The sequence below is a fragment of the Poeciliopsis prolifica genome, unplaced genomic scaffold (assembly GCF_027474105.1).
Source record: "Poeciliopsis prolifica strain line A6 unplaced genomic scaffold, Auburn_PproV2 SCAFFOLD014, whole genome shotgun sequence".
Lineage (NCBI taxonomy): Eukaryota > Metazoa > Chordata > Actinopteri > Cyprinodontiformes > Poeciliidae > Poeciliopsis > Poeciliopsis prolifica.
In genome coordinates this window covers 5806332-5830243 of record NW_026562389.1, presented here as the reverse complement: position 1 = coordinate 5830243, position 23912 = coordinate 5806332, and the positions used below count along the sequence as shown (strand labels likewise).

General features: G+C 35.2%; 1 protein-coding gene across 1 annotated transcript; it reads right to left on the bottom strand.

Moving 5' to 3' along the window:
* Positions 1-5294: 5294 nt before the first annotated feature.
* Positions 5295-23408, bottom strand: tars1 (threonyl-tRNA synthetase 1). Its single transcript, XM_055039861.1, has 19 exons — positions 23266-23408; positions 22506-22583; positions 20928-21118; positions 20023-20146; positions 19118-19242; positions 18115-18232; positions 17976-18040; positions 17564-17642; positions 17246-17392; positions 16545-16643; positions 13342-13508; positions 12618-12780; positions 11231-11368; positions 8673-8750; positions 8483-8583; positions 8207-8311; positions 7902-7974; positions 6042-6156; positions 5295-5911 (listed from the first exon to the last, which is right to left on the bottom strand). The coding sequence occupies exons 1-19, from the start codon at positions 23323-23325 to the stop codon at positions 5763-5765; spliced, it is 2175 nt and encodes a 724-aa protein (XP_054895836.1). The 5' UTR covers positions 23326-23408; the 3' UTR covers positions 5295-5762.
* Positions 23409-23912: the final 504 nt, after the last annotated feature.

The following is a 23912-nucleotide window of genomic DNA, read 5'->3' as shown; positions in this document are numbered from 1 at the left end:
CAATATTAAAATATTTGTCTATGAATTTTACAATTACTAAGATTTTTACAATAGATTTTTGTGTTTTCTACATTTCATGACTGTCAAAATCACTTGAAATATATGTTTTTGGAGTTATTGTAATTCCATGTTAATTACCATTTTTTCACCGTGAAATTTACTGTCTTTGTTTTACGGTGTATGTGACTTATTTTGGACAAATACTACTATTCCTTTGGAAGAAACTTTGTGCTCTGTCAGTGATGATTTGTTTTTAACTGGAACAGCTATCAATAGCACGGTAAAATCCTGCCATAAGGCAAAAAAAAAATAAAAATAAAAATAAAAAGTGAAAATGAAACAGAAACAGAAAATTAGAAAACTTATTATCCTTTCCTGAAAGCAGACTTAAAATGACACATTTCTAACTTGCTGTAGCATCTAGCTGTGCTGCAGTTCTAACATTAGCTTGTATGGAACTTGAAACAATAATGGGGGATCTTTTGATTTGCACATCAGCTTATGAAAAATGACATTATTTGGAACTGTTTCGTTTGAAGGATCTACCGGCTCCTTTTATGCAAAGCCTGTGTATTGTACATTTTGTATTCTGTAACTCCAAATAGGGTCATAAAGGCTCTCAGTGAATGTCCTTGTGCAGTCCAGGGTTTTGTGATCCACTAAAATGGAGAGCTCAAGACTGGTGAGGTGCAAGCAACTCACATTCAAGGATGCAACATGATTTGCCAGGGCCTTAAGTAGAGGTTATATTTTCTTGGGTCACTACAGGGCGCTACAGCCCACCCCATTTAATCTGACATGTCTCTGTGTTTAAGATTAAATCAGGATTTAACCATTTAAACATCAGAACCATTTAAACCTTCTGCTACAATTTTTTTCTAACAATTATACAGGAAAGTAAATGTTTAAACGTCCTACAGCGATATAGTCAGACCATTTTGAAGCTCTTGATTAACAGATTAGTCTTTTTTTTCATCTCAAACTGATATCTAGATTGTTTTTAACACATAAAACTGTAGAAGCAATTCAGATATTAAAAATACAACTGCAAGTGAAGTGTTGGATAACTCATACAAAACATCTGCCAGCTGGACAGCTGCAAGAGGTCCGACACTTTCTGGAATATTTATTTGAATCTTCACTCTTAAAAGCTCCTGCTGTAGAACTAGTGCTGTAGACCTGTGACATGCAGCTGTTTCATGTTTGCATATTCTTCAGACTCTACATTACAGACTTCTACGCTGAATTGTTGCTGTTGGCTGCAAGCAGGGTGTGACTGGTGGTGAAGGCCTCTTCGTGGTGTAAAGTGGTTTGCTTAATTTATGCTGGGTCAGAAACAGGGGTCATATTTTTGAAATGAGAAAAAAAAGTCCGCTTAGGTCACACGCTAGCGTTCCAGCTGCCAGAAAGTGTGATCAAACAGTTCCTAATTAGAACCATATAATTTGGTGACATTATGATATTGAAGCTGGCAGCATTGGTTTTACCAAGCAAAACTAACTTCATGAGCGGCTGACCATAATTTGGGGTTTTGCTGCATTTATGCACATGGGTTATGGTACAGGAGGAGGGTGTGTATGTGTGTCCTAGGATGATAGGCGTTTTTTTTTTTTTTCCACAGTCAGAGATGTGTTGGAGGAAAGAAGAGTTGGTAACAAGTCAAGTATGTATTTGTTTGGCCCAGAAGCAACACTGCTCCAGGATGAAAAGGCAGGGTGTAGGTAGCAGCCTCAGTGTGTCACGGAGGGGAGGCTTTTTGGCTTTCAGCTGTCACTCTGGAGGAAAAAAAACAGCAAAGGGGAAGAAAAAAAAAAACCCTTCACATAGATCATACAGGCTGAGGATATGACTGCTGTGGCTGCTGACAGTTGTCATGGAGATGACAGAAAACAAATACAATGACAAAGGCTAACATCTTGTAAAAGCAGAGATAGGAAAAGAAGTGGTGATGTGGTTTATGAGAGCAGTCCTGCGTTTCAGGAAAGGGCGTTCATTTACGTTCTTGTTCAGAAATTAGATTTCTTATTTCTTGCCAATATATGTCAGCAGTAGGATAGTTTAAGAGGCTCAAAACAGATGTTAAATGAAATCAGACTTCTGGCTCTATAAATAACAAACAAAATTAAACAATGGAAGATTAATTTAAGTGTCATTTTACTTAAAAGCCATAAACCTTATCTAAAAAGTCATTTTTATGACATTATTCCAATTTCCTTAACAAAACTTTTTTTTCATACAACCACATATAGTATTCAAACAATTTTAACATTTTCACATTTTATTTCATTAAAATGTGTTTTATTGTGATTTTAAGTGATAGACCAACACAGCATACAGTCAAATTCAGTAAATTAGAATATATATCTAAATGAGTCAAATTTTGAAAATAATCTTTCAGCAAGTACAGACAGACTTTTCACTAGGCAAACATTTATATTTTTAAACATGCTTCTTTTTATTTGTCTAACATCATATTCTAATTTTAATGTCATGTTTTCATCACCTATAATAGAAAAATTATTATATTTAACAGAAGTGAAGGCTTTCTAACATCCATCTGTGTGTACTTAAGCTCCATAAAGTGTTCCACCACCTGAAATAAATTGACTTTATTGAACATCCTGATATTTAGATGACTCTGTAGTGCAAACCGTGAAATGCAAGAAATCTGAAAAGTGTGTCATTCATATGTATTCAAGTCCATGTTATTCCAAAACTGCTAAATAAAATGCAGTGGAAGCATTTTATCCAGTTCTGTAACAGCCTGAAAGGTTTGTTAGTGAATATTAGCAAACAAGCAGCACCACAAAAACCGAGGAACACAGCAGACAGGACAGGGATGCATCCATCTGAAAATTAAAAGCATTGCAAAACCTCACTCAGGTTTGGCAAGGAGACCATTAATCAGAAAAACTGTGTTGTGGAAAAAAGTAATTTCCCAGCACTGTTAGATGAAATCCCTCAATCAGGTTTATTTGTAAAAGAAAAACAAAATATATATATATATAATGTCCAACCCTAGAAAAGATACTGATGTGTTGCAGTGTCACAATTTATGATTCATGATACAGCATACCCAAAGTACATCAGAGAGGCACAATCGAACAATGAAAGTATTTTGGCAAGTGGAAAGTTTTTGACAGTTCATAGGCAACATGCCTACTGCTACTTGTGAAGGAAAATGTAGCTTTGTGCATCATTGTAAACACACTGTGGTGATGGTGATGGCTGCATCATGATGTATGGGTGTTGTTGATTTTTTTCAGCAACGCTAAGGAAACTGGCCAGGTGCAGGTCAGTTGCAAAAGAATTGCAACAGAACTTCACCTTCAAGCAGGACAAGATCCCTCAGAATAGACTTTGAGAGGACGAACAAATATTTAAATGATATTTTTCAAATTTGTTAAAAGAAAAAAGTTTAAAATCATCTATCAGTTTTCTTCCACTTTACAATTTTGCACAACTTTTGTTAACCTATCACATAAAATCCCAAAAGAGGTGTGTGGTAGTAACAAAGAATGTAAAAAATTTTAAAAACACTGAAACAAATTAGGAATGCTGATAACTAACTCAAACTACATACTGTATTTAAAAAATTACATCAAAATAAAAATAAAACGTAGGCAGTTGACAAAGGATTCCCATAAATCTAAAATTTTTAGACGCTTGGGGACATAATTGGGAATAATACTAAAACCGTGCAGGATTTATTCTCCTCACATTAATAAATTCAGAGAGATATTCGATTCTAATATTTTTTGTGGCTGGGAAACAGCTTGCATCTTTAAAAACTACACAAAACAGCAATGGTTAAAAATAAGTGAAACAAGTCAATTGCGTCCTTCAAACACATGTTGGATGGAAGCAGAGAAGTTTGCTCAGCTCAGTGAACCATTCTGACCCAATGTGGTCAGATCCGTCAGTCAGGCATGCAGGAGAAATCCAACGGAACAAGAGAGAGCTGGGATTCACGGAGAGATGCTGGACTCCACAGAACAGCCGAATCCCCAGAGAGTTCAAGCTGTCTTGCTCTGGCTGTTGACACTCCCCTACTCCACTGACTTTTTCATTAACCCCTTATCAAAATGTTTTTCTCTCCCACACTCCACTGACAAGAACACAATTCCCAATATCCCCACACAGAGGATCCCGTTTCAGCTGTTCCCCCTTGTGGCCGCATTTGGTAAACCACACAGTTACGTTCTGACAGATATTTTAATCTTCTTCAGTCTGTTTTTCATTTCTACTTGTAACACTGTAAAATGACTAATAAAAAAAAGCATTAAAAAAAATTTATTTTAATAATAAGTAAGAATATGAAATATGGATATGTCAAAAATAAGGACACGTATCGAGTTATGTTTTCTGAACAAACATATAAAAAAGATCTGACTCACTTATAAAAATTTAAAACACTAAAACACCCCAACAAAAGGACAAAGGTTATGTAATAATTCAGTTTTGTGTCTCTCTACAAAAAACTAAAAATATTTTCTTTTCAATTTGGTGCCAAGCAGAATAAATCAAATAAACAAACTGATGACCTTTGACATATTATAATTTTGTCCATCGTGCAGAGCAGCTGGAGTAACTAATTTTGTTGACCCGCATTCAGAGTTTAGTGCTTGCTGCCCTTTCTGCAGCATATTTTGCTCCATCTGTAAGTGCTGTGCCTCTTTGCCATTCATAATGAGAAATGCTTGCATTATTTAAACACAATTCTCTTCCAAACAAACAAGGGAGCAATTAATGATGACCCATGTGGCAGGAAGAGATAATACGCTACAAAATTTATGAACTAACAATAGGCTACAACACAAATAATATTTGTGTAACTTAGAAAAAGTTACCAAATTAGTTGATTTTAGTATAAAGTGACTATAGTATGGTTAGGTGTAGTGTTAATTTCCATCTGTGTGTATATATTTTTAACAAGAAAAATGCTGGAGCCTCCCAGAATGCTTCTGCTTCAAACGATTTATTTATTTATTGCTGAATTGCATTTCTTTTGTTCGCTTTAAAAAAAAAAAGCAACCTCTCAACTCTGAAATCTCAACCGAAGAAATTAAAGATGCCAACATGAGGCTAAGTAAGCCTCAGCTTATCCACCAGTTCAAGGTCAGGTGTTATTGCAGTCGTTAAGAGGTCGATTTTAAGTTCCACATTTTGGGTTTTCTTCTGACTAAAGCAAATTTTCCGGCTTTGTGCAACATATCAAGTAGACCCAAGTTTAAAGGATCATTCTCTAACTCAGACCCTGCTTATATCATGCCTCAAAAAGCAGCACAGAATCATCAAGAATAAACTGTTTAATTATCAAAATTGGATTTCATGTACAATTCCCTGACAAAATGATGAGCAACAAAAAGATAAGAGGAAGAACATTTAAAAAAAAACATTTTCCCTTTGTTCCGACGAGCTTGTGATATGGAAACTGGAGAAAAATGTTTAAGGAAACAATTTATTCATTTCCAGACTTGTTCTGCTGAGCTGTTCAAGGACCTCACCATATTACATTTGAAACAAAGAGAAAGACAGTTACACTTCATAATGTTTGGTTGAGCTGCACCGTGATAACCAGAGACAGGAAATGGAAGACAACAGAAAAATGTATATCTTTGCACCGGTACAGAAAAGCCTAGATTCTGACATAAACATAAAGCCATTTGCAGGCATTTATTCCCCATCTCCCTCTTAAAAAGTTGATCATAAACACAGCATCTGAATTTAATTGAGGTCTTGTGGAGAGAAGTTGTTTGAGCTCAGAACTCCTCCTCTGCGTTTTTACTCCTCGAGGCCTTCAGCTCTTTGAGGCGATTGATGCACTCCTCCACGCTGCACTCGCCATGGACTTTGTTGTCTCGGGTGCGCACGTTCACAGTGTTGCTTGTCCTCTCCTTCTCTCCCACCACTTTGTCCGACAAGGCAGAATACAAATACAAGAGAATAAAAACAAAAAAACTAATCAATATCTGGGCGGACAATGGGAAAGACACGAACAGGAACCAATGAAAGAGGAATAAATCCATATTGCCACTCACCCAGGATGAAGTTGTACTGTGCCAACTGTGCATTTCGGATCTTTTTGTTTAGAGTGCAGCTGGGATCCAGATCCACATCTGCCATGAAGCCGCTGTTGTGAAATTCCTGCTTGACCTGCAGAGTAAATCAAAGAAAGACAAAGCTTGTTTTAAGCGTCACATGTTCATTACTTCAACATGGTGTCAAAAATTATATTTTGGTGGTTGTGATTACAAAATTACCCCCAAAATATTCACTTGAGACAACAACAACAAAAAAAGATTGATTTCTACTATGAAAGCAAAATAAAATAGGAACTTTTGCGTAGAAAAGTGGTGAAAAAACAAAAAAAGTTGCCCTCCTAGCTGTAAAACATTCATGTCATGTTGCTTCTACCTGACATAAAGTTCAAGCTGAAATGCAGCTGAGATGTAAGAAAAGCTCAAAATTCTTAGCATGGCTTTTATTCCAACTGACTGACATGGATCCAAAACTTTGTGCACAAATCTATTTTGTTGACTGTTGCTGCAGAAATCGTATGTAAAGTACAGACTAGGTTTATAGCAAACTGCAAAAAAAACCCACTTATTTTTCTGTGGGGAAAAACATCCTTGGTGAAATGCTGTCACTCAGCAGGAAGTGTTTCTATGCTAAACGCAAGGGATTATATTTCCAAGAGAATAATAGCTCAAATATATCCTTATGAAGCACATTTTTGAAGCTGAAATCTCCTGAATAAATCTCTTGCAAGCATTATAGGAGTTTATTTTAAGTTTATGACAAGTTTCCCTGAATTATTTAGTATCATAGATGAACTAAGAATTTGTTAGATAAAGTCCCAAATATTTTTGTTCCAACCCAACAAAACTGCTTAAATTAGCATGACATGAAGAACCAATGAAATCAGACCTTTACTTCCATTAATCTGTGATGCTTTCCTCCATTTTTCTTTCCTCAACCATTCATTTAATAAATCCTGCTACCATTCAACCTTTCCTCCCTAAAATCAATTGTTCCTTCCGATCTTGCCTTCCTTCTTCAAACCTTTGCCTTATATAAATCTTCCATCCATTAACATTTCGTTTAGTAAATACTCCCTCCAATCAACCTTCCGTTTCTCCCCTTTTCCAATCAATCAGTCTCTTCCTTCTTTCCATCAACCAGTGTTTCTAATCAATTCTTAATCAATAGTTCATCCATCCAGCTTCCTTTTAGTAAACCCTCTCAATCAACTCTCCATTTCTTCATTCCTCCAATCACATCTTTCTTCTTACAATTAAGCCTGACCTCCTTTTTTCCCCCGAATCAGCCATTCCTTTTTTCCATCCTTTTTCAAACCAATACTTATTTTGAATAAGTCCTAATTCCAAAAACTTTTCCGTCCTTTCGTTTTCCAAACAATCCCTCGACTTATTCGTCCCTTTCACGTTTCAATCCAATGACGTTTTCTTCCTCCTGGTTTTACTTGACTTCCTGTCAGATTTTGAAATTCTTCTTTCAATCAATCTATCCTACCTCCCCTCTTTCCTTCCTTTATTATTTTTCCTATCTATTGTTTTTGAATCCATCAATCCCTCCTAAAATGTTCCAATGAACAAAAATGAGAAGTGTTTTTATACAGCCTAATAAAACGCAGTACTTTAAAGTCAGAAGAAAAAAGCTGTTGTGACTGTAATAAGCGTTGAACAGTGAGACTCCCAGACAGTTCTGTGATTCTGGTATGGCACAGAATCCCAGCCAAAAACAAGATGCACATCAGGGATGAGACAAAAGACAAATAGCTTCAGCTTGGAGGTAAATTTAAATACTTGACAACCTCAGGGTAACTCCGTGCCCTTGAAATGTGTCGTTGTATTAACATAGCAGAGGTGAGTGCTTACTTTCTCGGCATATTCTTCACAGGTTGGTCCCACAGGTACAACCATCACTTGACCGGGAGAAAGCCACAGTGGCCTGAAGAAGAAGAACAGAACATTTCTGCATTTATTGGACTTGTGGGGCGGCAGCAGGACAAACACAGACTGTAAAAAGGTTCAGGATACATTTCTGTTTTTTTTTAATTATTCAATAATTGTCATAACTCAAACATAACTCAAACCAACTTAAATAAAAACAAACATTTCTCCATCCATTCGGATTTGTCCATATTCTTGATTAATCAAATGAAATAGAATTGTTCATGAACCATTTGCCTCCGTAGTTCTCAGTCAGAATGGCGATCATTCTCTCAACTGATCCCAGAATGGCTCTGTGAATGATCACCGGTCTCTTGTGGTCATCACCATCATTACTGTAAAACAATTCAAACAAAACTGAAAAAAATGCAATTGAAATAAAGACACGCAAGACATAAATCACATGTACGCAGTAAGAGAAGTTAAGACTTCATCCAACTACTTAAAAAAAAAAAAAAGAATCGTGAGCAGTATTTAACATTAATGAAAAGCAGCAAAGCTGTTACCCGACAAAGGAGAGATTAAAGCGTATGGGGAGCTGGAAATCAAGCTGTATAGTGGCACACTGGTGGTATCGACCGATGGCATCCTTGATCTGAATGTCAATCTGCAGACATAAAAAACACATGTGATCAGCGGTCCTCCCTCCAGCTGATTTACAGCTGAACTAAATCAATGCTTCAGCGCTGCGCTCACCTTGGGTCCGTAAAAAGCTCCGTCACCCGGGTTCAGGACCCATTTCTCCCCAAACTCATTTAAGCTGTTTTCCAGTTGCTGCGAAAACAGAAATGATTAATATTGCTTTACAACAACATTCATGGTTGAGCAATATCCAGGTAAACAGTGTTGCTAAGCACAGCAAGAAAGTTCATCTGGGACAAATCACTGAGCTGAGAACTGCTAATGCCTCCATGTTATGTTATGGTTGTTTCTGAGCAATAAAATGAGGAGGAGAAAGCACAGAGCTTTCTGCCTCTCATTCTGCCCATTTTATCTGTCTTTTTGGTTTATGTCATTTTCCATCTGTTTCACTGCAAACATTAAACAAGAAATCAAGTCCAGGAGTTTTTCCTATAGAAAAATGTAATAGATTAAAAAGAAATAAATATATATAGCAGCTTGAAACACCATAATTCTCAGACAAATTAAACAGCAAAATAGGAAGAAAATCATATGCTATAATACCATGACCTTTAACCTCAACCTGTTGTGTCTTACAGGTGCATCACAAATAAGAACACAAAAACAACATAAAAAACACAAGATTATTATTAATGCCATACCAATTTAACTATTTCTATTGATTTTAGTCATAGAGTTTTTAAGAACATTTTTATAAAATGAAAAACATGTTTAATGCAGAAATACTGTACTGTGGCCAAAGCTATGTCAGAAAATACTTCTGACTGGACAGTTGTCCATCAGACCATTACTGATGCTGTAAACTACGAGAAGAAGCTACAGAAGCTCAAAAGAGTCTGTTTGCACAGCGCTGTTTGAAAGCATATTAATGAAAAGTTGAATGGAAGATAAACATGCGGTAGAAAAAGGTGTATAAGTAGCGAGAATAACCACAGCCTTAAGAGGATTGTAAACTAAAGCCAATTCAAGCGTGCAAAGATTTACAAGGTGTGCAACCAAGTTCTCTTAGATCCTTCACAAGAACCCAGGCTACATTTATTCCATTTTTTATCAGAACTAGCAATAATAAAAGCTTAAAACATGTTATGCTGCAAGTAATGCATGCATGAGTTAAATTTTAACAAAAAATGTACTTTTTTGAAATACGTTGATATATAAAAGGTTGCAGGAAAACATGATTATTGGATAATTTTCATACCAGGAAAACAGAGAAAACTGTTGGATAATTACCAACAGTTTTCTGGATAATTGGATAATCACCTCAATAAAAACTTTAAATATTAGTTGCAGATATAAAAAAAAATACAGCACTGTAAATTAACAACAGTAAAAATACAAAAAGACAATACTTTTGAGGGTGGGGAACTTAATAAAAATTGCTTAAATGAACATTAATTAATTTAGTAACTGATCAATCATTTACTGAAGTACAGGGACTCAAAAGAAAGAACACAGTCAGAACAGTAATTAAGCTAAAGCTGTAGGAAAAAGCATATATTACATACATTTTGTATTTAAGATTGAAAATAAGAACTTTTCTCTGTAAATATGTTCTACCCGGAACTGCTCAGGTTTATATATAGCTTCCTCTGTATCAAATTCTGTAACAAGAAAATACAGAATAGGAAGTAAAAATCTCTTTGTTAAGCACCTTTGGCTATCCAGTTAATAGGTTAAACCAAAAGAGTCAGCAGATCAGTTCTACACTGATGTGAAGTCAAGCAGAAAGAGCTCAGCTTTTCACATGTTGATGTTAGAAGTATTTATTTAGCTGCAGATTAATCTTTTGCAACAAATGGCGAATGTTAATACATTTCAGGCAAAATATGTTTTAATTAAAAATAAATGTATTCGTTTATTTGCATCTTTTAGCATTGCACAAAAAAGATGAAGTAGTTAAATGAAAACTTTGCAGAATGTGAAACAAATTGATTTCTAAAATAATCCTTAGTTGCAGCCCGAATAAAAATTGATGTATAAATAAGTTAAGTAATGAAAATCAAGAGGAAAAATGTGCATACAAAAGTGCTGATTAGTATGTCAAGTGGTAAAAAAACCCCAACTAAAACTCAATTCCAGCAGTGTACCTGCCAACAAACACCTTTTCATCCATCTAAAAGCCTTCGAGTAAATCCTTACAAAACCAACAATCTAATGTCCTTAGTTCAATCCCGAGTGCACCTGAAAACAAAGTCTTTTGTTTTATCAGCTGCCATTTAACACAAACTCTACAAAATTCTCCCAGACTTCCAAGTAGTTAAATCAAGGTTCTGTTTTGTGGTAATCTATAGGCTAAACAGTCATTATTGCTCAATTTAACTCATCTCATTGTTTGCTTTACATAATAATTTAGCCAATTGAGGCTTTAAGTTGAAAAAATAATCACAGAAACATTGCTGCTTTTCCTGTAAATCAACTCGCTGGGACAGAAGAGGAAGTGAAAGCAGCAAAGTGTGAATATTATCTCTGAAGAGGAAAAAAGCATTTTCTTCCACCGAACCGAAGGCCGTTTTGAGAAAATATAAATCTTCTGCTTCTGTTCAGCCAATACTTTCTAACAGCACCTTCTGGGTGTTCATATTTTCTGATATACTGAGAGGAACAGAAATTACCTTTTCTGCCTGGTTCCAGATCTCTGGCTCTCCCAGAAACTTCTCTGGTCTTGTAGAAAGGTTGAGTTTGAAAGTGAAGCCAAACACTTCATAAACTGTACGCAGAAAGTCCAGGCAGCCTTTAATTTCCTCCTCAATCTGGGGTCCACAATAACAGAAAATTAATATTTGAAAACATAAATTTAGTGAAACATCATTTATACAAGCGTTAACAGTTTAATGTTTCTATTCTTAGCTTTGTTATTTTTTACAGTTCTTAAGCTTTTATCTGTGTTTTTACCCCAATTTATTGTAAGCATGACAATGTTACAGTACGCCAAGAACTACATACATTTAGTTCTTTGTTGGTAATATACCAATGATACATAGTCCAGTGCATTTTAATAGGACCACATCAGGTGTACCGGGTAAGCCATTAAGAAACAACAGTTACTTTTTTCTCAGTATCAAAGCAAAAAGAAGTTGGCTAAAATTCTCGTTTTCAATAAAATTTGATGGAAAAATTAAGATTTTATTTTTTTCCACTCATTATCTAGGGTCTGTTTGTAATGAACCCAAAGCAGAAACACATGTACACTTTTAATGGCTTGTTATATTATCACATATTTTCCTAAAATCGAGCCGCCTTGGACTAAAGGCTTTACGATCTTTGTATTTTTTCCAGCCGTTTTTCACAATACACAATCACAATCAATCTGGCTGTATATTGCCGCATCTTCATATATAGTATGCTAATGAATAAAATTGCTTCACTTTTTGAACTTTTGGTCTCTTTAATTGATACTGGAAGTGATTCGGGGCAATAACCTTGTCTCCAAACTGTTCACCATGGAGCAGAAGAATTTGGAGTTTTGATATGGGAATACGACAAACAATTCATCATTAATAACACGTTTGCTGTGCCAGAAAGTGTTGTAGTAAAAGTTTGACACCTGCAAATAAACACTGTGCTTTTACACACAGCGTTTTTATTGTGTTCCCCTGGAAAGCTGACTCAATTTGTAGTTTTACCAAATTAAAAAAACTAAATCTTTACCCACAAGAAGCAGATCTGAAATGCAGCAGTGTTGTGACGAAAATACAACACTGAACACAACTGCCACACAGGCATCGCAGTTTTACTTCTGACAATTAAAATATGAAGCAGCAGAATCAGGAATAAATTTATATTCCTTGTCCAAACGCTGCACATTCATTATTAACACAGCACGACCTGACACATGAGGTGTAGAAATTTTAAATTATTTCAGAATAGCATAGTTTATTTTCCAACTTGTACTCTTTAACCTCAGCTGACAGCAACGCAGGCAATGTCATTCTGAGCAAATTATTAGCCACAGACAGCTTTTCCTCCTCCAGAAATGAGCTTTTGTAAGAGAGTCCTCACCTGGTCTATTGAGCAGAAGATATGCGCGTCGTCCTGCTGGAAGCGGCGGACTCGCGTGAGGCCAGTCAGGGCTCCAGACAACTCGTTTCTGTGCAGGACACCAAAGTCGGCCATGCGGAGAGGAAGCTCTCTCCAGGAGCGAGGACGGTGATCAAACATCAGGCTGGGTCCAAACAGAGAGGAGGAAAAAAAGTGTGAAAACACAATGCGATTTCAATCTAAAGTTATAAAAAATAAAACACTGATTCAAAACAACATTGAGAGTAAATGCAAGATTTGATGCAACTGATGTAAACAAGGTAAAAGTCATTTCAGATGATGATGTGATTTATTGGGAAGCGATAAGAGACTGGAGCAGTAAATAAACATATGAAAGATATTAAAATAAAGATCCAAATGGGTATTTCTATTTATCCTGCAATTCAGCATTCAGCAGGAAACAGAAATGGGACATTTTCCATCTGAAAACACTACAAGGTCTTAAAGCCATTCCAATTTCAGCCGTGCTGGTTGAAAATCTGCTGCAGCGACAGTTTATCACAAAAAGATACAGAGCTTAACATCACAGCTATTTTGCATGAAGGTACTTCATTTTATGCAGGAGGAAAACAAAATTATTTGTGTCATTTACAGGGTGTTTTCATTTATCAAATTAATGTTCATTTTTCCCCTCTCTGCCAGACTAAATTATACAATTTCCTGTAAGAAAATGCCCATGTCTCACCAGTGCCCAGGACAGTTCATTGGTTTCAGGGCAAAGGTCTCCTTCTCTGCTTCAAAAGAGAACATGTTCTCGCTGTAGTGCTGCCAGTGGCCCGAAGTCATCCACAGTTTGCTGTTGTAGATGTTGGGAGTCACTACTTCCTGGAAACCCCTCTTCCTGTATTCGCTCTGCGAAGGACATGCCAAAGTATTCCTTATAAGATACATGGCGCCTTTGAAGGACATTTAAAGGCATTCATAGTGCAGAAAAAATCTGCACTATAAATAAAGATTTGAACAGTCTTCTGTCACAGGGAAGGACTTCTGCTAACAAATAGCACCTTCCACACCTGATTACAACAGATAGTGTAAAAAACCCCAAAAAACCCATAACTCAACTCATATTTTATATCAGTAACATTGCATAAAATCTAATTTCTGTGACAATTAGAGAAAATATATATTGTGAAAAAGGGAGAACATCTCTCACTGAGATAAAGGTGAAATTAAAAACAAACAAAAAGAAACCTCCACTTTTAATTAGAGGAAAAAAGTTCAAATAAGTACATTTAAATAAATTTTATAACATACAAAAGATATTGGTGGAACATTTTAAAAAATCCAAACCTTAATTAAATTATATTTATTGCCCACATGTAAGTAAAAAACACTTATTTAAAAAAAATAAATAAACAAAACAAAAAATAAACATCTTCCACAATATTTGTGACTCCTAAAAAAATAAATGCTACAGCCTTTTTTAGCTTTATTGGACTTTTCTTTTGATAAGGATCTCAAAACCCATAATCAGTAGTTATTGACAATGCTTAAAAACAATTTTTCTAGCATCTCACTAGAAAAACACTAGCGAGCAGCAAGAGTTGTTGAAGAGCAGCATCTTGAATTAATCTTAACACTACTTTAGGTTTTAGCAGAGTTGTAAATAATTGTGGAAGGAACTTTACATTCAATTTTTTTATATAAAGGAAATTAGAAACACTAAATTAAATGAAAAAAATGCTTTATTGTTGCTTAACTCCTTGAAATCTGATATGCCATATTCACATGAGAGGATTTATATTGATTATTGTGTCTCATTTTTATGTGTTAACACATCTTGGCTTGCTTTGTCTACTTGGGTGATACACTTCAAAATCTAGCCATGAAAGAGCTTTCACAATAAAATCTTGGGCAACTGATGGGATTTTTTTTCATCATTAAAGTATTTGACTGACTGATTACTATATTTGACAGAGGTGGAGTTTAAGCTTGTGCAGACAGGGCTTCTTTATGAAACCCAATTTCGTTTCTCGAAATCGCCTCTGTCAGAAATCCATTTTGTTACATTATAGTGAAATTTCTTAAAGTGTTTTTTTCTAACCGAGTGCACACTCTGAGAATCAAGATTTGAAAAGCAATTTCTCACCCTTTACAATATAGAGAAATAACTTTTCTTCAATGCCGTCAAATTAATCTGATTTACATATTTTGATTTATTTTTCAAAGGGTTAGTTCACTTCTAGCAACGGTATTTGACTTACAAACTTTAGTTTGATTTGGGGTTGTCTAACAAAGTGAAAAGCAGGAATTATATTTGGACTGAAACAGGAAGTTTGAAACGCACAATAGGGACAAGCAAAACGTTTCATTTGAGGATTTTACAACTCTGCTTGTTATCTGAACAGAAGGTAATGTAAAACAGTTCAAGTAAAACTGCATGTCGATGATAAGGAGGGTGGGGAAATGTCTGACTTTATATTGAATGATTAAGTCTTCAGGAGCTGTTCTGGTCGTTAGTCCTGAGTTTTGAAACAGACATTTAAAATTTTCCACTTCCAAAATAAAGAGTGTTGATGTGAAATTCTGAAGAATCCAACATTAGACTAATTAGCAGACTAATCAATTTCCAGAAAGGTAGAAATAATTAAACCTACTGTTCAAGATAAGTCATAAAATTAAAAAAAATATACATGTATATAACTTTTTTGTGAAGCTGTTTTTGGCTAGTTTATTTATTTATGTTTTGAACAGCATAACTTTTGCTGTAATATCCGTATTACCTGAAAACTGTTACACGCAAACAATGCACTATTGTGTTTATTTCTGATTAAAACTTGTGTACTTTAACATTAAGAACAAATGTATTGTCATAACAGAACAGTTACACTCTACATAATCTTTGACAGTTTTCCAGCAGACAGTGGCTGATCAAAATGTAATTGCTGAAAAAGTATTGATGCACATTCACAGAATGTTGAGTGGGGAAAAAAATGTGTGGTTGAAAAAAGGTGTACAAGTGACAGAGATAACCACAGCCTTGATTGAGACGCAAAGCCTAATCATGAGTTTTGGGGACGTTTACAAGGAATGGACTCCAGTTGGACACAGAGCTCCAAGAGTAAACACACAACATATTAAGGCTGCAGTACGTTGCTGTGTTAAGTAATTCTGCACAAATACAATATTTGGAGAGTTCTTGAGCTAAGAACAAAAGGACTGAAAGGTTGTTTAGTTGTTAAAAGTTTCTTTTTGAAATTAAAATTAATTTTGAACTACAGGTCCCAGAGTCTGGAAGAAAAGTGAAGCGGATGAAAATCAGTGTTAAGTTTCTACAGCCTGTGACAATTTAGGATGCCACCGGTTCATATGCACCTGAAATATAGCATTTTGTGTTTAATTAACCAGCATAATATACAAGTCTAATTCTGAACCGAATTTAATCATCTAATTTGTGAAGATACATATTTATGTGAACAGTTAATATATAATAACTAATATATTTTGCACAGTTAAAGGTGCAAAATATATTAGAATAGAAAAAAAACCCACTAAACATACCCTAATGTATCAATTATTATTTTAGAGCAATCTAAATGCATTAATTTGCCATCTATAACAAAAAGAATAATTGCGTAAGTCACTTTTTTTATGTTGTTTGAAAAGAACAGCTTTGTAAACTGCCTTTTTATTATCAAAGCATGTGTATGCAATATAAAAAAAGGCAGAAAATGGAGAAAAGAATATGCATGTTAAATATTGAATCCTATTGTACGTCTTCGTTTTCTACTTTTGTACAGAACAAGTAGTGCCTATTCTGATCATTTTATTCTCTTCAGGTTTTCCTGTGAAACTAAACTTTCTGCCTCAAACCCTGGACTTTTCCCCTCAAAGCTTGGAGCGAGATCAAAGCAATTATCCACTGTGGGCCTGTCGGCTCGAACTCACTCTGATGAACTCAATCAGCGTGTTGTAGATGAAGGCCCCGTTAGGCAGGAAGAAGCAGCTCCCTGGACTCAGTTCATGGAAGAAGAACAGTTCCTGCTCCTGAATTAAAAAAAAGAAAAGGTTTGTTAAAGTGATGGGAAATTTAAGTGGGTAAAACCAAGGTCAAAACTAGATTTTCCTTTCACATAATGCAACACCTCATTATATACAAATCCTGGTCTGTATTTGTGCTCCTGTTTAACTTGTTTTTCCATAAGCATGATTACATGGAGCAGACAGGCATAAGGACACACGCCCTGTAGCAACAATTGCTTAACAGAGCTAAGTATAACTCCTTTTTTTCTTCTAGCATCAACAGTGACTCATCTGAAAAGTTACATCATAAATTTAGCAATTTCTATACTGATGCAAAAAGAAAAATATAAAATCAGTTGTATTACCAGCAACAACATAATCAATATTATTTTTATAAACATTCCTAAAGACAACCAGAAAAATTGGATTATAATAAACAATTTCACAGTCATTTTAAAAGTAGGTTTGCCTAGTCAAATCAATTCTTTCATTAAAAAAAGTTTTTCAAGTAGACTGAATAGCAGTAGACCCATAAATAACTGCTTTTAATATATTCAACCTTTCAGAATACACAATGATTTTACTCTCTTTCTAGCCGACACTGCTTTTTTTATTTCAGTTCCTACCCGGCCCAATTTGCGGTGATCTCTGTTCTTGGCTTCCTCCTGAAACTTCTCCCACTCTTTCAGCATTTTGGGGTCAGGAAAGGAGATTCCGTAGATCCTCTGGAGGGTTTCCATGTCTGCTTTTCCCTCCCAGTAGGTAGAAGAATTCTAGCACAACAGAAAAACAGGGAGAGGGTGTAAAACTTCACCGTTCTCCAGAGTCCACCAAATCCCATGAGTGTAAGACAGAGTAGTTCTGTTCCAGAAGTTGGAACAAACTAAATATAGTTGATGTGACACAAATAGTGTCACATCATAGTTTTATACTCTATGACTAACCTTGTGTATTTTAAGGGCTTTGATCTTTCCAGTGTGTCTCACATGAGGACCCCGGCACAAATCAATTAGTGGACCACATCTGAAATGACACAACATTTGTGGAAAATAATACATATGAACATATTTTCTTCTTTAAAAATGTCTGAAGTATCAGATATAAAGTATTGCACATATTACATGGGAAACCTGTGAGGATTTCTCATCTAATATACAGAACCCAATGTTCCCAATTCAGATGACAGATGTCACTGATTCAGGTCATGTAGGTCAGCATGGTATGTTAACCTACTTGTTAACATACCAGAACTTGTATGTTAACAAGTTCTGGTGCAAAAAATGTTTACAACAGATCAAATTTGGCTAGCAAACTTAAGGTTGTCTTTACAATTACTCCATCCAGCTTTGGACTCACCTGTAAACGGTGGTGGTGGGAGTGTTGACTTTCTCATTCAGAATGCGGCACTTAAACTTGTTGTACTTTAAAAAAACATTATAGGGTTAATAATGAATTAGAATTTGCTTTGTATTTACTTGTGTATCCATCGCCTTACCTTAAACATTTCCAGAAGAGTTTCTTTCTTTATCTCCAGCCTTTCAAACGGCTGCTTCTCCTTCATGATTTTCTTGCAAAGGCTCTCCAGACTTGCAAAGTCATTACTTGATACACCCCTGTTAAAAAAACAATAGTAGCAATGGGTCCGGCAACACCGATGCGCATGCAACAAGCCCACAGACACCAGCAGGTGTCAGTATTCAGTGACACAGTATCGACACAGTATCAATACAGTTTTGCAATGAGTCGAAACGCTTCATGATGCCTAATTTAAGCATTATTTACAGAGAAGCGTTATATTCTACTTAATTTTCCCAATTAAAAGTAATCTACCATGTAATTCAGTAAAATCTAGTTAGCTTTATGCGTATTTCCATGCACAACTTGTCAAATTTCCTAATTTTCATAACATTTAAGTTTATAGCACACATAGCACACATTTCTAGACTGCACAGACTTTAAATGTGTAAAGACAATGCTTAATTGTTTTGTTTAAAAAGGAATAAAGTTGTAAAATATAACCAGTTTGTAAGCTAAAAGCCCCAGACTCTGCAAAAAAGAAATTGTGTCCACCAACAAAGTCATATTTAGACAAAGCAAAAACAAACACCACAAGTCCTTGGCTTTAGCCCTTCAGCAATGTCAAAATATCCTTAGACCAACTGTATCCAGTAGGGGCATTAGCATAAACTGACTTCATTAAGTGGGTTGCAGAATTATTTGAAAAACATCATTGCAGCAGGACGAAAAGCAACTGTAGCAAAAAATAAAGTCAAATGAAAAAATTATTCACCAGAAAACTGTTAACACATTAAAGCTAAATTGAAACACACCCAAGAAAAATACAACTCAACTACCTGAACCACTCAACAACTACCTGTATTCTGAGGTATGTTAGTCACCAATCTCATAGAACCTGCTAGACACACGTTACACCCAAAACACTCTCACTGAGACCAAAACTACTTGACAAAACTGAGGCCAAAACTTGAGTAACTCACTCATTGTTATCCAGAAACATGTCGTAGTAGAAGCCGTTCTCAATAGGAGGTCCGTAGCAGAGACAGCCTCCATACACACGCTCCATGGCTTCTCCAAGGATGTGGGCACTGGAGTGCCAGTAAACCTAAAATGTTAGCATAAAATGTCAGCCAGTTATATACTAAAAATACATATTTCTTATATTATTGATAAACATACAAAGGCGAATAAAACTGATGTGATGAAAAATGTGTGTTTTTCTAATTTAATTTCTTAAATAAAATATGTTTTACAAAACAGCATGATGTTTATTGAAGGAAAAACAGAAAGTAGCTCTAGAATGTTGCCGTTTATCTGACTGGATTGCCAAACTTCATGTTTGAACAATGTTATTCTGGTCCTTATTAAGATTGCAGTAAAGACATTTTGAATGATTAAAAGTCTGAAAGGGAACAACGTCTTGACAACAGTTACAATACAAATATTTTTCCAACAATGATCAGCATTTTATGCACCATTAAGCAATTCTAGGAGGAATCACTGATCAAACATAGTTTTGTTTGAAATTAATGGATACTGTTAAAACTGAAATTGAATCATTAGCAAATTAATTCATATAAAAAATATTAATCTATTTATACTTGTTGTTGCAACTGTAATTTTATCCTTAGATACATCTAGTAACATAATTGCCAGAAAAGTCTTATGACATGTACAAGAAAAAAGAAAGAAGAGTTTGGGAGTGTTATATGCTCCCAACAAATAACACTGAAATATGTCCAAATTACTCCAAAATAAATAAATAAATCTGATTCAGTCAAAAGCAAGAAAACTGATTCTTGTACTCATAACCACATGCAGAAATTTATATGCATCAGTTTCTACCACTACTCCAAAAACAGGACCATTAATGATTTAAACTTACGGCTTGAGCTTCTTCGTCATCAAACTTGAGCAACTGAAGGCTGCAGTCACCCTCCAAAGGTCTGTCAAGGTCCCACACACTGTTGTTTACTTTGGCAATCACTGTGTTGTCAGCAAGGCCTTGGCTGCACCGTAAAACATAAAATATTCCACATCAAAGTAAAGAACAGGAACATATCAACCGGGGAATGGCTCCTATAGAAATCCCTTTTAAACTCTGCTGATAATGGCAGGTGAAAAATGAAAGCTCCAGCTCCCTCGGTCACAGGGTGTTCCTAATTACATTTTCTACTTAGAAATATCTACTGCCTGCAACAAAACAAATTAAACCACAATATTAAACTTAGAAACAATTTATACAACATAAACATTATAAATGAATATAGTCAAGTTGGTGAGCTTTTGTTTTGCAAAGCTATAATTTGGGATATATTAACAAGCAGCTAGAGTAAACAAGCTTTCCCTTAGAGTTTATTTTGATTTCCTATAAAAATACTGAATTTTAAAGTGTATGTTCAATAAATACATCAGAGACAGAAAGTTTGGTTTGTGGAGATTTTTTGATATCCAGAAATATACTCTATATTGAATCATTGATTAAGATAACCAAAGAATACCAAATGCACAAAATATTTTACCTTTTTTTTTTTTACTCGTTTGTGGCCAGATGATTTAATCAACTTATTAATAAAACAACCACAAGACTGGCTGGTGGCAACTTCTGCTTTTAATTATACAAGTGATGTGGACTATTTAAATGAGAGCAACAATAATCACATGTTAAATAGCAACACATCACAGTTCATCTTTTGGCAATCAAATTTTGGTAGCCCCCTTTTTTATTTGCTTCACTCGAATTAACTGTTAATACCACTATAATTACAGCAGAGCTATCATTATGCTGACCTGATTCCACATGCCACTTGGTACGGTGTGGTCTTCCAGGACTCCGCCTCCACCACCTTCCCATCAGGCAGGGTCACCTTGATAGGCTTGCTATCCTTCGCAGCTCTCTCTGCAATCAGAGCGTCGTGCTCGGCTTTCAGCTTTGCATACAAAGTGAGACGGTCGTCGATGTACTGGGGCAGTGGTGACAACTGTGGGGGAAACACAGGCTGTAAGTACAAGGACTGCTAACAGTTAATAGGCTACCAGTGTTTAATAAATGCACTGGGTTCATCAGAACAGCAGATCTGCTTGCCTTTAAATCAAAAACTGGTGACCGTTAGAATGAAGCACTACATAGTGATACATGAGACTTTAAGGGATTTTACCAACAAAAAAAGAAGAAAAAAAAAACTGAAATTAAAAATAGTCAATACTTAAAAGCTAAGTGTAGAAAATATTTGACTACTGTAATACTTGCTATAAATATATATATATATATATATATATATATATATATATATATATATATATATATATATATATATATATATATAGCTACATATATACGTTTCACAATAAAGCCCGATGTAAAAACAAAATTATTGAATGATCTTTGCCACAGAAGGTAGTTTTGTCTAGTAGACACACACAAGGTTGTACACGAGGAACGTACATTTCTGAGTTATTATTTCACATATGTGATATAATATATGACATCTGAACAAAAGTTGAGACCCATTCATTAAAATAATTAAGTACTCATTTTCAAAACTGGTTTTAAACATGTTGCATTTACTTGAACATCTTGAAGTTTAAGTCTTAAATTCTTTAGATTTCTTAAAATAACTACCTGATAAAGGTAGTTATTTTCATCAAAGCTTGTCAATGTTAGGACCCTGTTTTACAGTCTAGTCCAACATGTTTTGTATGCAATGATTCTTTTGCAAATAGATCATCTTAAACAAACCCAGGACAACGTCCTGTTCAGACTGGGTTTTAAACATCCAGGCAGATTTCGATACAAGATGACAACTGTAAATATGACTGTTCACACCCAGTATTAAAGTTCTCTAACCTGAATGACCAGATTCCAGTTTGTAATTCTTCTGTGAAAATGCCAATCACCTAAGTTAGAGTACCATTCGGGAACAAATTTATTAATTCAATCAGAGACATCAAATGTGTTTCCACACAACGCAGGACATATATATAGCTTAAGGAAGCTGAATAATCCAGGTGAATGTACAACTATTGTACAGTTAAGAGATTTTCAAAAACAAACATTACACAGCAGAGAAAACCTCATGCAACCTGTAATCCACCAACCAATATAATTCTCCAAAAAATTTCTCCCAGAAAACACGATTTCAACAAAGAACTTATCTTATACATAATGGAAATCAGTATCTCATTTAAATAGCAGCTCTCATAACATGTAGTTTTTAACAAGAAGTTAATGTTGCTTCTTGAGAAGAATAACATTGATTAGGTGTCAGTGTCACCTCAAAACAATGGGTATTTCAAATAAATAAATACTTGTTAATCACCATTATCTTATGCTGTCAGGTCAAGAAACCCGTATGACGTTTAACTCACCTCAGTCTTGCCTGCCGAGTCCCCAGAAACATTTTTGTTTTTTTTCTTCCCTCCATTCTTACTGGGTGTACTTGACTCCTGTCCAAACACCACAATGAAGGAAGTGATAATAATGACATGTGGTCACAATATATATATTCTGTTTTTCTATCTATATTTAAAATGCATATGGAGGGCATAGACAAGTGCAAATGTTAATATCGTAACAGAAGTTCTACCTTTTGGTAGTAGTTGACAACCATACGGAAATCAAACAAAAACGTGTCAAATTAATTATTGTTTGTTATCCCCAGGTTACCAAATCCTTGACCTCTATCAGCCTATAATGAAACCTTTGTCAAATGAAAAACATTTAGGTTTTGGGTGCAAATCGATTCATACTGTGAATCCAGAACAATCTCCACAAAAAAGTTTAAAATTTGTTACACACTGAATAATCTTTCAAATGACAATGAAATAAACAATTATTCAAATTTTTAACAAGAGTTTGGCTGGTTTACGAAAAATCATGCAAACAGACGAAACACGAGTACCTGAAAGTTACTTCTCGCAACCCACCAGGAAACATTTAAACATAAATTAAACGTTAAAAAGTTTGTAGAAGAGCGTTTATGATATTGTCACTTACAACTCAGCTAGCCGAAGCGTTAGCGCCACATAGCAAAGAGCTAAATGACAGCATGCTTACCACATGCTAGGCTAGCTACCAGTTGGCTTTCAACAGTATATTTATCCCGATATGAAAAAATAAAATGATCACCTTTATGCTCCCGTCCACTTGCAAGTCATTCATTTCCTCTACCAAAGTCTGCTCAGCCATAACAAATCAAGAACGAGCCCACATTCAGAGCTAAGTTATGCTAGTTAAGTGAACTGTGAGCAACAGGAAAGCCGGGTGAGGGATGATGACATTTCCGGGATATTCTGATGCAACATTACAAATTGGGCGGAGCTTATTTGACATGGGGAAAATAAATTTGTCAACCGCTCAAACAAACTATTTTTGTCACGTTAAAGTCTTACGAAAATGATTAGGTTTAAAATGAATAAACTAATGTTTACAGATGGTTTACTATGTCTCAGTAGGACACAACATAAACCTGGCTGTGGAGCTCAATAGTGACATATTCCATTTAACACTACAAGTCTGAGGTCAGGAAAAAGGTTTCTAACCCCATAGATCCCACCAAAACTATTACCTTCAGATTGATGTTCCGGGTGCAATTTGCCAAATTGAGCTTCCTTACGCTGTCTCACAATGAATGGCTTAGATCCAGAATTCTAACTCTAATGTGAAGACACAAGCATTTTGTGTCTTTCACATCAATCTTTTTCTTTATTTTCTAATCTATGAAAGCTTGGCAGTAACATTTAGATGTTCCTTTATCCTTATTTTACTCTCTCTAA

Excerpts from the sequence above, each read along its gene's own strand:
- tars1 (XM_055039861.1), bottom strand. The coding sequence starts at position 23,325 with ATGGCTGAGCAGACTTTGGTAGAGGAAATGAATGACTTGCAAGTGGAC. Across the intron at positions 17,643-17,975 it reads CCCACCACCACCGTTTACAG|ATGTGGTCCACTAATTGATT; the intron begins GTGAGTCCAAAG and ends GTGTCATTTCAG. Across the intron at positions 8,751-11,230 it reads TCTGGAACCAGGCAGAAAAG|CAACTGGAAAACAGCTTAAA; the intron begins GTAATTTCTGTT and ends CTGTTTTCGCAG.